The 15,104-nt window shown below is 38.6% G+C and overlaps 1 protein-coding gene across 1 annotated transcript in view; it reads left to right on the top strand.

Annotated features, from left to right (window-relative positions):
- The window catches only part of LOC135073465 (nephrin-like), a 108,468-nt gene extending 95,950 nt beyond the window's left edge, over window positions 1-12,518 (top strand). The window contains exon 15 of the mRNA XM_063967648.1: window positions 10,726-12,518. Coding sequence (XP_063823718.1) covers window positions 10,726-10,730 — 5 coding nt within the window. The 3' untranslated portion in view covers window positions 10,731-12,518. The remainder of the gene's footprint in view (window positions 1-10,725) is intronic.
- Window positions 12,519-15,104: the final 2,586 nt, after the last annotated feature.

The raw sequence follows: 15,104 nt of genomic DNA, 5'->3' as shown, positions 1-15,104 counted from the left end.
TATGAGAGCTTTGGAATGAGTTAATCCTGGCGTGTCTGACCATGCCTTAAAGGATTTGTTGAAATAAATGTTCTCCAAGGTCATTCGAGCGAGACTTTTGGGAATGCCACAAAAGGGTTCTGGACCATATTGAGTTCCCTCCGCTCCCGCTCTGGCCAGTTCGTTGCCATTTTCATTGTCCACAATTCCCGCGTGAACTGGAACCCATCTCAGCGTTACTCTGTTACGTTTTCCTAGGGTATTCAGTCGACTCATGCAGTTTTCTACCAACTTTGAGGTGATTAAGTTGGAGTTTAAGGCCATCAGCGCGGCCTTACTGTCTGAGTTAATGTAAATTATGTGGTTGGCATAATTTTTTCGCAGGTTAGCTTCCGCACATTCAATAATTCAATCAAAAAAAATAAGATCAAGCATTGGACTTGATCTGAGACTTGCAACAATGCCTGCCTTTGATTCCTACTGATGATGATGATTCATCCGACCGATTTCGGTCATGGTGACCACTTCGATTTAGCTGTCTTAGCGGCGCTGGTGCGCCCGAAGATGGCTTACATAGCCGATCTTCGCGGCAAACTCCTCGCACATTGAGAGTAATTACCCGCCGCCAACATAATTATAGTGAATGGCGGCAGATGGACGGGATTTACATCATCGCGTTTTGCGTCGAATTCAGTTGTGCGCTGCTCGTTGAATTCGCAGACTCGCCTCTACACAACACAATCTCCTGCCATTCTAGGTGCTGTGCTGCCAAACCTTCCCATTGTGATTTGAGAGGGCTCATTTAGTATCTTTTCATATGCTGCTTCTGGACATCTTTGTACTTGACTATCTGAGGAGTTGACCCCCATGTTTCCGCTTACCCTCCTCAAGTTCAAAGTAGAAGATTGATCCCTACTACGCTAATTGAGGACGAAAGACGCAGGAGGACAAAGTGACTGACATAGCCCACAGAATCGCTAAAATCAAGTGGCAGTGGGCGGGGCACATATCTCGTAGAGCTGATGGCCGCTGCGGTAGTAAAGTTCTTGAGTGGCGACCACGAGCCGGAAGACGTAGCGTGGGCAGGCCTCCCACTAGGTGGACCGACGATTTGGGGAAGGTCGCAGGAAGTGCCTGGATGCGAGCGGCGCAGGACGTCTTTCGGCTGAAACGAAAGAACTAACGCTAAGAGAGATGGCTAAGCTAAAGAAATAGCCAAAATGGACCCTCGTAAAGCACTTGCATTTGATCTGATCACCATGAAGTCCATGGTCTTGACGATGACCACACTGAGTGAGAACCTAGCAAGTCTCTTAACTTTGGAAATGATCCATAAGGCTGGCAAGTCGCCTAACGAATCCTCTTATCGCTCAATTAATCTGACATTTGTATTGTTAAAATTATGGAAAAGGATCATTCTTGCTCGTTTATTCCCTTGCCTAAGTATGACCCATGTAATATAGTATACCCGAACATAAATTCTGGCAGAAACCATACCAACCATAATCAGTACAATGTTTGGAAAAGAAAGAATCCTGTACGTCTGCTTTCGCTGCGGCTTCAGCTGGGTTTATCTTAAAGGACTACTCTATGAAATTTAAAAGTACCTTCTAGCACACTTCTACTATCTGCAGATGGATTCTTATCTCAGTGACAGACGGTTTTAAATCAAACTCGGTGACAAAATCTACTCTTTTTAGCTGCAGAGCTAGAGTACCCCAGGAGTCTGAACTTGGTCCGATACTCTATAACTTCTACTAGTAAAGTAGCCCAGACACCAGAAAGCTGCGGCCTTCCTCAAATGTAACTGTGATCTTAAAGTGACTAGACTGTTGCAAAGTCAGCTGCTTGGCTGACCAAGTGGCGCATGTAATTAAGCCCCGAAGTCTCACCATATTATCATTTAAGACGTGAAACTTATCCTCCGGCCAATCTAGACCTCGACACATTGCTGCAATCAACCTGCATTAAAATCCTGGACCGTAGGATGACATGGAAAGACCATCAATATAAATAAAACAAAACTGAATATAATATTCCACCGACAGTCAGCTAATCCAACATTAACTATGTGCCTCCAAAGAGCTCAAAAATACATGTTTTAGGAAATACACGAGAACCTGATCTCAGCCAAACCCGCTATCCAAATATCAAAGTATCTATGATCAAGAGAGCTAATTTACTAAGGTAAACCACTGCTCTAGTGGCTCAAACCCCAACCAACTGCAAATCACCTGATTAGTCTTGACGTCAGATACTAAAAATGCAAATTAAAAAAAAAAAACCTAATGAACAAAGGTCAAACAAGGTCACGCCGCCGACGCCGCCGCCGCCGAGGTCAAAAAGTCGGCGCGCCGCCGCCGACCAATTTTATATCGGCGCCCACCTCTAGTGCTGACAGGCGCGGCGGCCCTGACTGATTTGCAACTTGAAGTTGTCGCGCGCTGTAGGTAATTATCTCGGCCGGCATAGGCGAGTGACGGAGGCCTGGTTTTACGACGATTCGTTTTTGTCACTAAAGTCATTTATAAGTCAAGCTAAAGAAGAACATACTAAAAGTTATATCTATCAGAAATTATATCAATTAAAGAGTATACCAAATAGTCGTCATAACAAATAATATTTATTTTATGTAATGGTTATATGAAATATTATTTATATTAAACAAAATTACATCAAATGAGTCTTAGATTAAGTAAGGTTTATATCAAATGTCTTTATGCGTTTTGATTGGTATCTGAAATGACATTATTAGAAATGATTTATTATATGAAGTAAACATTATATGTTAAAAAATTATATCGAGTGTTATTATAACATACGTTTATTATACAATATGAACGTTATTGAAATGAATTTATATCATATAAACTTATATAAACTGTCACGCACCCGCCAAAGACAAACGCCCGCATTCACAAACATTACTATGAGGCCTCACAGTGCATGTGGACGCACAGGGTGACACACTTACCAATCACAGAGCGCTGTGCGTTAGATTTTCTGCTTCACTTAAGCAAGCATCGTATGGAATACGGGTGATAAAGTCTTAATTCTGAAACTTTTCATATCCTAAGTAAAGCACACTTATTTTCATTCATTTTCTTTTACAAAATGTGAGAAATATAGTCTTTTTCACCAAGTCCAGTCCTGGTGAAAAGGAAACAATATCAAAATTCGTTAAGCAATTGTTTTTTCTGAGTAAAGCGGCTTTTCTAGTTCAGAGGAGACTTAGTTTTGTTGCAACGGTTTCGATATGTTATTATTGTGATTTCTAGCCCCTACTTCTACTATTGGACCTACAAATACCTCCTACGAGGTATAGTTTTTTTTTGGGGATCGATGTCTTACTTCAACGTTTCGTTTTAGATCGAGCGTTTATAGTATACTAGCTTTCCGCCCGCGGCTTCGCCTGCGTGGAATTTTGTCTGTCACAGAAAAACTTTATCGCGCGCGTCTCTGTTTCATAAACCGGGATAAAAACTATCCTATGTCCTTTCCCGGGACTCAAACTATCTCTATGCCAATTTCATCAAAATCGGTTCAGTGGTTTAGGCGTGAAAGCAAGACAGACAGACAGACAGAGTTACTTTCGCATTTATAATACATTTTATTATACATAGTATAGAAGATACTCTTACTCACGCATTTTATGATTTAATTCAGGATCCCCCAAAACTGAACTTAACTATCGTGTGAACATAAAAGTGTGTTTGAAATACGAAATACAAATTCGAATGGATCGGTTTTTTAACGGGGCTCTGCAAACGGGATATTCGTGTGAACGTTAATTTTGAAACACATATCGTCAGTGGAAAGGAAAAAGGACTAAAGCGCCATTTTGGCCAAAATGAGTTATATACATTGTTGGATAGGATTTTTTTTTCTGCGTCGATCTATCTAGGTTTCAACTCAATCCGATGACTTTTTTGGCGCTTTAGCACTCTGAAAATTTTAAGTATTTCTAAAATCACCGCCCTCGTCGCTGCTAAAACGACGTGTTTTCAGTGTTTTTGCAACAAGTGTCGCGTAAGGGTTTTTTTGCTGGCAAAATATTTTTGCTTTCACAACATTAAGTATTTTTTTGTTATTTAAGAACTCGAATGACTTGTTACTTTAGCAATTCGAGCTTTTTGAGTTTTATAGTTCGTTGGTATATTAGTAGTTATTCATGGTTGTAGTTCAAAATGATTTGGCGTGTAAGCAAAAGTAAGTGAACAAGATTCGATTAATTTTGGCGCTTTAGCAAAAAGTAGCCTTTTTTTAATAAGCTTTAAAGTATTTTAGCGAAAATGAGAGCATTAATCAAAGCAAAAACTATAGTAGTTAAGTATTATTAACAAAGACATCTCAAACACACTTGTGACTATAAGCACACACTACGCACTCGGGTCACTCACAAGTGCCTGCAAAGATGCAAGAATGTTGCAACTATCCAAATAAATAATTTGCTCCCTGGGCACACATTTATGCCGGTGGATTCAATGCACTCAGTCATTGAAAAAAAGTGTTCGTTCGTTTCAGCCCGAACGATATCCACTGCTGGATCCCCCAAGGCCAGGCCTCCCCCAAGGATTTTCACAAAGACCGGGCCCGCGCTCGCATCCAGGTACCTCCTGCAACCACCACCTCCAGATCGTCGGTCCACCTAGTGGGAGGCCTGCCCACACCACGTCTTCTGGCTCGTGGTTGCTACTCTTTTTCTAGAAATTTTCTACCCCTGCAGCCATCAGCTCTGCAAGCTATGTGCCCCGCCCACTGCCACTAGATTTTAGCGATTCTGAGGGCTATGTCAGTCACTTTGGTTCCCCTGCGGATCTCCTCATTTCTGATTCGATACGACGAAACTCCGAGCATAGCACGCTCCATCGCTCTTTGGGCGACCTTGAGCCTTCTTATAAGCGACCACGTCTCAGATCCACAAGCCAAGAAAAAAGGGTAACAAACACTATTGTATGGGCGCCGCGCCGTCTAATTGGCCTGCCTGCAGTATAAATGCTGCTCTATCAAGAAAAGTTCCCAAACTAATGGCAAGATAAGTCTTTCCCTGGCTTCTTGAGGATGAAGTGAGCCGTCTTGCATTGTTTGGGGAAATACGCTATAGATAGGCATTTGTTTGCAATTTCCATGAATATCTCCCTTTCGCTACGAATAGCTCTGGTACATAAATATCGGCGGGAAATCATCCGGTCCCGGGGCTTTCTTTAGATTTTGCACGTTAAGCACGGCCTCCACTCCTGCCTCGGTAAAAAGGGGATCGTTTGCTGTTTGCTCTTCTAAAGTTTCGCTCTCTATCAGTTGTCGGAGACGCGTGTGGTGTGGTTTATCTATTGTCACGGAATCATCTGGATCAGCCGATTATTCTGGGCACTCTGCCCAGTCTTGCCGTTAAAACCATTCAGGAGCATGTCCTCTTGTCTCTGGAGCTTTCCCGATGACTCCATAGATTCCATCCCACATGTTTTCTCTCTCGTGTGTCGAGCAGAACTCATTCCAACTCTTTGTTTGCGCCTCGCTGGTCTTCTGTGCGTATTCTTGTTGCCGCACTTTCACCCAGACAGAGAGAATAGGTTATGGCGTTGTGGTCTGAAGTGACTAGCGTTCTGTCCACTTTCTCTTTAATCCTACCCAGTAGTGGCTTACTGCACGCTGACACATCCACTTTGCTTGTGCGCAATCTGCCCTGTCGATATTTTTTGAAAGAAGAAACTGTAAGCTTCACCTAAGCTTTCGGAAACGCTGCCCCACCATTGGTTCTAGGCGTTCACGTCTCCCCCTATAATGATGTTTTGGGTGTTTAGCTTTTTCATACCGCTTTGTGCGTTATATCTAAAGCTCAATTGGATTGTCTCCCTCATAATACACGGACACAATTCCTAGTTTTAGCCTGCCTGCCTCCAGTGTTACCGCGGCCTCCGTCTCCGTGACCAGTTAGGGGTCGTGAATGACTCAATCGGTCACCGAAGACTGAGTGACTGGTTTCTGCCGATTGAGTGCTAAGGTTATGTCCTTGTCCTCGGCTGCTTGCAGCAGTTCGGCAGTGGCTTGCTTGGAGCGTCTCAGGTTAGCTCAGATGATGTTGAGCTTTCACAAATCAAATCAAATCTCCCAAAAGACCACGGACACGGTCTTTTAGGAGATTTGAACTCTGCATGTTTAGGGTGTTCTTAGCAGTATGCTGTTCTGGAAAGCGCTAAGTAAGTAGTCCTACTTTTGTTTTTCTGGGCATTCATCACTTTATCACTGAATGCCATGTAGTGGTGGATGTTGGATGTGTCAGTTCTCGCCCTCGCATTTTTTCCACGATTGTGGTGTGCCTTATTTTCAGGCTGGACAGTTTAGCCATGAGTAAGTTCCTCTGCAGTTCCTCTTCCTCTTTGCATAGGGCTTTTGTATGTCCAAAGCAGAGGCATTTGGCGCATTTCACTAGTGGGGTCTTCTACCGGTCTTATCTCCAGACCTATGTGGACGGCCCCCGCCTCGAACAAGCGTTTGTAGAGAATGGACGACACTTCCATCCATAGCATTGTAGTTTCTTTTTTTGGGCCTTTAGATTGTCATCCTTTTCCACCTTTAGACCTTTGATTTTGAAGTCAAAAGTGGTTCTGACGGTCTTATGACATTGTCGCCGGTTATGCTCGAGTCCGTCGATGAGACTATCAGTGTGTGGTTTGGCTTTTTTGGTGGGATGGACATGGTGGTGGCCGCGTAAGTCACCACCCACCATGTCCATCCCACCAAAGGTTCCCACCAGTGGTTAGTGGTGGTCATTAAAATTGTTAAGTGTCCCTACGTTTGTTCACTATAATTCAAAATATAGTAATTACCTACCACTCCCGTACCCGGTTAGAAGTAATGACAATCAAATTATGCATGATGTTAGGATAAATTAAACATTTTTTGTCATAAAACATAATACCTATTCAATCTATAAGCATTACTTTTGCTTAAAACGTTTAATGTAGTAAGAGTTTAGTAACATTTGCTTATATTCGTTCTATAGGGTCTGCGTAAGTAAGCAAATATTCATGTAAGCTCCATGGATAATATCGCTTTTACGCATTTTTTCGCTGGCGCATGCGACTATCTTATTTTGTAGTTTAGTAATTTATCTTCGACTTACTTATTAAGCTGTATCTCACTAAGTATTTTTTCTCTTTTATCAAAAAGGTTGTTCAAACTATTTAGCACTTATTGGTTGCTGGATATTTGATTATAAATGGAGGTTAGCAGTTTTACCCTGACTAACATTTAATGAATTTTCATAACTCTTTTTCTAAAGCGACACCTATTTTACGATCTAAAAGAGCTACAAACCTGGTGTTTTCATTAAAATATAGGCAAAAAATCAAGAACACGATTGCATTTTAAAAGAACTGTTTAACATTAATATCAAAAGAGATACGAATTTTTTTCGTAAAAAAAAACTTTGATCCTCATTTCCCACAAGTACGGTTTTGGCGCTTTAGTCCTTTTTCCTTTCCACTGACGATATACTAATAAATGGGATTCTGCAAAAAACGGGATGTCCGGGGAACAAGCCCTCAGTACACGAGTAGATTTTTAGATTTTAGTCGATCAAAACGTCAAGAGCTATTAATAACCATTAAAATTAAAGTTGTAAAGCGTTTAAGCTGTTGCTGCTTGTAACATTACACCCCAGCTAAATGTTTTAAATTCGTACAGTACCCACATCAGTACACAAAATGCAAAACAGCACCTTATTACGTAAGAGTTAAAAGATACCTTCGTCTGTACACTACGGGGTTCGGTAACATATGTGGCGATGTGCATCGGAGCCCTAATGCATGTCGCTTGGGCGAGTTGTTACGAGGAGACGAATAATGTTGATTCTAGATTTCAAGAATGTTTAATAGTGCTGCATAACTATCGATTATAAGAAAACTAATTGTACGCATATCGATAGTGGATTATAATGCCACAACATATAATATCTAATCTATATCTATAAAAGCGAAAGGTCACTGACTGACTGACTCACTCACTCATCACGAAATTTCAGAAAATACAAATGCCAAAAAGTCTAAAATTTTGCATGGGGGCTCCTTTTAGAACGTACGAGTAGGGGCTTACAAAGGCCCGGTTTTGTGATTCGTAGTTAAAATAACTATATGTTTACATTTTGTTAAAAAAATGTACTAAAAGTCAAACTAACCATTGTTCGAAAAACATTTTTTTCTGATATTTAACCACTTGTCACTTGACATCTGTCAAACGTGACTATTGGTTAATTTAACTACGAATCAAAAAACTGGACCTAAGACGGGATTTTGCAAAATTTAACCCCTAAGGGGGTAGAACAGAATCCACGCGTACGAAATCGCGGGCGGCCGCTAGTAACCTATAGTGACAGATAATAATCTGCATTAATAGATACGGGACTATTCCCGCCTCTCGTTCCTACCGCTGCAATTTCTGAGTAGCCGCTAGTAAAAACCCAACCAGTGGAGGTCAAGTTGAGTTTAGTGATAGCTTTTAATCTATAGTAATACATACTGTTGACTAACTAGATGTAATACTCATTTAATTTATTTTCCACTCTAAATTATTATAGCTCTACCATCACTTTGGAACAGTGTTGCCATTATAAATAGTATCCAAGGCTCACAAAGCTAAAAAACTAAACCGAACACCAACTCTTTCATCGAAATAAAATTCAAAACGAAATAGAAATAGCTTTAATAATACAACGAACGAACTGTCCAGATCGTTCAATTGAAACTGTCCCAAAATACAAAACTGGGTATAGTTTTATCGATTTGAATAGAAATGTGTCATGACAGGCAATGTATGAAAACTCTATTCCAAGATACTTTTACTTTGTTTGTATGAGGCCTATAGTAAGCGACCACGTCTTAGACCGTATACCATCACTGGCATTACACACTGGTCAAAGACTTCTGTCTTAAGTTTCGAGTGTCGATTGTTATTAATACGAGTTTTTATAACCAAAGATTGCAATGCAAACAATGCAATTCTAGAAAACGATAAAGTAAATATATCAACTTTCTAGTTATCACAATAAAAACACAACTAAAAACCGTTATTAATAGCAGCCGGATTTAAAATATAAAATAAAATGCGAAGTAAAACTCCGCGAATTCACTCTATACTGTAACAGCAAAATCAATACGAAGCTGTACTTACAAAAATAAGCAACGAGTTGCGATAAGTTAACTTGTCCGTAACAAATCAAATACATTAACCGTTCCAAAAACAGACGTTAACCAACGGATTTCGCACCAATTCTCGATCAGTCCGCCGTATTTTTGTATTAGCCGGCGAACTTGCAAAGCATCCAAGTCTTTTAGCTTAAGCAAAGAGGATTAACGGGTCAAGTTAGTTGCCTTCTGTTTGTTTTAGCTTTGTATTTATTTATCGATGTTCCTCTTAGCTGAATAATTAGTTTAGTAGTTAACAACCCGCGGTCGCTGTTAACAAAGTTTCTCGGCTGCAATCTTTTTATGCAATCGCTTATTCGGCGCTCGGCTCGCTTATTTAATTTTGATGTAAATTAGCTAGCTCCGGATCGACGGCGTTTATTAAGACTGTTTTTTATTCTTGCAAGGAAAGCTGCGGTTTCTCCTTCAAACAGTTCTAATAATGAATTTCTTTCTGCTTTTCGCAGTTTGTTTAGCTCGGTGTTTACAATTGAGCTTAATTTCCCTTCAACTATGAATAACATTTTCATGGTGGGTTATTTCAATTATCTAGAGTCTGGTTCAGTAACAAAGTAGGAAATCTAATTTAAAAAAATACGTAGAAATAAAAAATATTGTGACTATAATGCGTGATAATTAGGCAGTGATGGATTGATATGCCAAAAAGTTCTGAAAGTACCGGTAGACGTAATCTCACTTATGAACTGTCATTTCATCCGCTTAGGTAAACAAAATAATAAGTTGGACTACTATAAAATGTTTGTTTATGAAAAATAATGCCAAGACTAACAAAAGCTTAACTAACTTGCACCTTCACATAGGCGTGTCGGAGTGCGCACCTGAGCCGCCTTCATACGCGGCGGTGGCGGCGACGCCGGAGCCGAAGATTTCGGCGAGTGCGCACAGTTTGCCCCGAACTCAGTCGCCGTGCTCGCCCGTCTCGCCTCACGCGCAATACACAGATTCACAGGTCAGCTTATTAACAAAATAAATAAAAGATGCAATATAATATAGATCGTTCTTAAGGCAACCTTTCGAACTAAGCGTCACAGACGCAGCGTCTTTATCTTTGGTCAAGTGCCACCAACGCTGCGTCACTAACGCCGCGAATTGTCGCTGCGTTTGAATGATGTTCCCCAGAATTTCATACATTTGCATAGAACATTATATTTGTCGCTCTGTTGCGGCGTCACTCTCGCGGTGCCACTGACGCTATTGACGCTCGCTTCGAAAGGCTCCTTTAGCTAGAAAAGATTTGCACACCCGTCGTTTTGAAGTTGAAGATATTATCAAGTGTGCACAGTTTTCCCCGCACCCAGTCGCCGTGCTCGCCCGTCTCGCCTCACGTCCAGTACACAGACTCACAGGTTAGCTTACTAACATAATAGCATCTGTGCCTGTTTAAATAGGGTTTGTTTTATTGTCTCTAATGAGCAAAGATTTCGGCGAATGCGCACAATTTGCTCCGCACCCAGTCTCAGTATTCGCTCGTCTTGTTCCACGATGTGTACCTACATTAAATTCAGTTTTTAGCGAATATGTGATGGTTTACTTTTATTCGCAGAGTGACTCCGGTCGTAGCATACTGAACGGTGTTGCGAGATCTCACAGAGAAGTGGTTACAACAAGAACGCCTCTACTCGCGGCGCATCAAGAAAGCTGCGTGTAACGTTGCCCTTATCATAGTCAGGTTAGTTAAGTCTTAAATTAAGAACAATTGGGTCGATTGCTGAATTTGAGCTTTATTTTCAGAAGACAAAAGGTTGTACATGATTAATTTTGTTTTATTATTAATAATCCTAACGTCTTTTGTGACTTCAATTGTTTAACGCGAAAACAATATTATATCATTCGAGAGCATATCAATTTGAGATGAGTGTGAGTAGTAGTCATATCATCCAACGTTTTCGTGGAAAATAATAAAAAATGAGACACTTTCGCAAATGTTTTGAAGTCTTGTTTGAAGTAACAATGAAATGAGAGGTGAAAATTTAATGACTGCCACGACGTGCCATTTTACTTTTGATACTCATATTGTTTGTATGTCAAACCAATGTAACTCGACATTGCAAGGATCCCAGTTAAATATTTACTTTGTCAAGAACCAGTAATGGATGTTGGCTGAACACGTGAGTTGTATGTCAAGTAAATTGAATGTTTTTCCATCCATTAGAAATGATAATATTATTTAATTTATTTTGTTTAGGCCTAGACTATTGCATGTTAGAACTTTTTTATTTCAGTAATTAATTTTATACCCAAACGTAGACAATTTTACTGATGTTGTACTATTTTATGTTCTTATTTATTAAACTTATTGGTTACTATGGTTAAATTATAACAAAATGGAAGTTACTATAAATTACTCGAATACATACATTAGACATTCCTCATAGAAGTTTTAGGTGAAATTTTGAGACAATGACTGATAAATGAGATTGTAAATATAAAAAAAAACCTAGCGAATACTAAATAAATTTCGAAATTTCGATTAAGGATAGGTAGGTCTCTTGAAGAGAGATAGGGAAATGAAAATATAAACGGGCTATAAGCTAAAATAATTTTAATTTATAAAGTTTAGTATGTAAAACTGTATAAACTGTTTTCAATTGTTACAATCTTTGATTTTTAATTCATCGCACAATTTTGAAAAATTGATGATGTGTACTTTTTATGTAATAATGTACAAAGTAAAGTTAATGTAAAGTTAAACACTACTAATGTAAAGTTGAATTAATGGTTAATAATAATGTTATAATTTATTTAACGAGACTATCATAGTTACTTATTTCAAATAATAATATGTTTTTGTATAATACCAAAGATTATGAGAAATAATGTAGACATTAACTTACCTCTAACACGATCGTCTCTCCAATTATATTTTTTACAAACTAATATTAAGTAAGTGAATCATTTCAGCCAAATGAAAATTCATTTACTTTAATTTTGGGATGAAAATTTCAATGAGACATGATTGTTTCGTCTAATACCATTGTTATAAAATTACGAAAGTTTTACAATTTCAATTAATAGTGCAATAACAAATAATTATTAAATCAATATTTTATAATTTATTTTGCTTTCAAAGATTTAATTATGTATTATTAGAAAATTATTATGTATTATTTACAAAGGTTTGTTGAAAAGTCAGATTCCAATATGTTTGACTATAATGTAAATAATGAGGGAATTTTGTCTAATATTTTGTTTTTTAATCATGATTCTCACAAATGTTGAAGACGTAAAATGCTCATGTATGCGTTAGACGATTTATTAATTATGCATGAAGGAAAAATGGGAATGTGATTAAAATCCTTTTTTATTACATGTGATTCAATAAAACATTGAAATTTGTATCGACGTTTCATTTATCGAAATTTCAGCCTACGTCCTGGTAAAGGTAGTGTAGTACTTTGTTCCTGTTTGATGGACTGACGACCTCAAGAAGATGGTAATGCCAGAAGCAGATCACTGGGTAGGTAGGAACTACAGGGTAAGTTCACAGTGTGATCTAGTATGTGAATCAGTATGACAAGTGTGTTTTTTTAATAAAAATCAAATTAAAAAAAATCAATACTTCCATCGTAACTCGTAGTTAGTTAAATATGTCACGTCACGTCTTTTTCAATATTTCTTTGTTGATTTCCAAATCAAGGACGATGGACAAAAATGGAAAAAATCACGTCAGGTGACTAACAATAGGTGTGCATTTGCTACACAAAAGTATACTCACCTTACCGATCCAAAAAAGACCGTATAAAAATGAGCCTCAGAAAAATTTTGACATGATTTACTCGTCCTTACTCTTTTGATCTTTCTTTTCCATAGAGGTAATATTTTAGGCTAAATATTTTATACAGATTGCAGCTGGACACCTCGAGGCATTGTGCGGAGTGACGCAGGTCCGGCACAAAGCGAATCCGGCTCGAAGGACCATTTGTTACGCATTCAGTTTGCCCGCCTGCTATTTATCTCAGACCATTGGCTGGGCGGCGATCAGTTCGGTATCGATTTATCAAATGGTAAGACGCTATTCATTCGAATTTAAATCATAAAAATATTTTACATTTACCAGAAGTAATGGATATTAATTTAATACCTACTTTGAAGCTTGCGTGAGCCGCTGTAATTTAAGGCATCAAACTAATTATTTTTGGTCTTATCTACATCAGTTAATACTAAAGAATGTATGGTTACTAGATAAATTAACATACCTATCCTTTGCTATAATAAGCTTGTATTTTCTAAATTTTAATTTAATAAAAATCCATACTCAATTAGCTTTTCGTTAACTAATTCTTATAAAAAAATATAATATCTTAAAGTGTTTACGTAAGTAGTCTTACGTAAAGAAGCCCAACTCTATGTATGTTGTTTTGTACTGTAAATAAATTATATTTTAACTAAGACTTATCGCGATAATAATCGTTTGTAATATCACTTACCTAAATAAAAAACATTTGTATTCGTTCTTGTCACAAAATATTGTATTATTTCGACAAGTACAAATGGTCGGTATCTTATCTACAAACTTCCATTTCGTAGATTAAATTGAATTTTTAACAACTTACGTCAACTAGGTATAGGTTTTTAGGCTCGTACTTACGTATTAATGAAATACGTAACTCAAAGCAGGTTACGTCAATTACTAAAATACAAGGCTGGATTGCACCATCTTACTTTAACTTTGACAAACGTCAAAAATCTGTCAAAATCCATACAAAAAACGCCGGTTATCGTTATAGTTACGGTCAACGTTCTGGGTGTCACTGACGATAACAACCTCCAATGGAAGCAACATCTAAATGTAGTCTCCGCTAAGGCGCGCAAACTCATATTTGCATTCAGACAGTTACGTATTGCAGCAGATCACGACCTTCTTGTCTCAACTTATAAAGCTCTTTGTCAATGCATCCTTACTTACTGTCTATGTTTTTGGGGTAATGCGGCGAAGACTCATATGATTCTGCTGGAAAGAGCTCAAAGAGCCGTTCTCAAAGTTGCGCTAGGTCTTCCCTATCGGTTCCCAACAGAGCATCTGTATCGGCAAGCTAGGGTTCTCCCAGTCCGTAAATTGTACATACTATTAACCTTATGTAGATTCCACAACAAAATAGTCCCACATACAACATTAGACAAAAGGAGAGTCCCTAGGTTCACTATTCCCATAACACACTCAGGACTCATGAAACGGCATTTCTCACACATGGCCCCTAGACTGTACAACAAAATACTTGCAACAAATAAAGACATCACACAACTTGTTTCGGTAACGTTTAAAAAACTTATTATAAAATGGATGGAACAATATACGTACGACACTTTAGAAAAGTTAATCCAGACAATTACTAGTTTCTCTTAGCACACTTATTCACTTACGCACAAAATCACACTCACACTCACACTATCACACTCACACTATCACACACACACATATTTTTTTTTTCTATTTAAATTATTTTTTAAATTAAAAGATAAAATTTAATCTAAACACTAATTTAGACTATGTTTTTTTGAGGAGGAGCCTGACTCTCGTTACACAGGTTAACCTTATACGAGAGCGGCACATATCTTGTAATTGTAAAGTGTTTATTTAATAAAAGTATTTTCATTTTCATTTTCATTTTTTTAACGTTAGGTGGTGCAACTCGGTCTTAGTTGCTCCTATTTACGTAACTCATATGCAGGATTGACATTGACCGGCGCGAGTCGGCGCGCAGCGCAGGGTCTGTTCGGCCAAAATTCGGTGAAATGCGCGCGTCTGCGCGCGTATCCGCTGGAATACGCTCGGAGCCGACCGGCTTCCGACGCATGCTCGCAAATCTGTCCGGATTGAAATGTCAGTTAATCAGTTGTAAGTAATTACGACTCTATGGTTGGGTTGCACCAAAACTGTTGTCAAATTCCTTTGGGTGAACTGTGTGCTTACCATGAGTTTAC

The sequence above is a fragment of the Ostrinia nubilalis genome, chromosome 7 (genome assembly GCF_963855985.1).
Source record: "Ostrinia nubilalis chromosome 7, ilOstNubi1.1, whole genome shotgun sequence".
Taxonomy (NCBI): Eukaryota; Metazoa; Arthropoda; class Insecta; order Lepidoptera; family Crambidae; genus Ostrinia; species Ostrinia nubilalis.
This window is presented reverse-complemented; position numbering and strand designations above follow the sequence as displayed.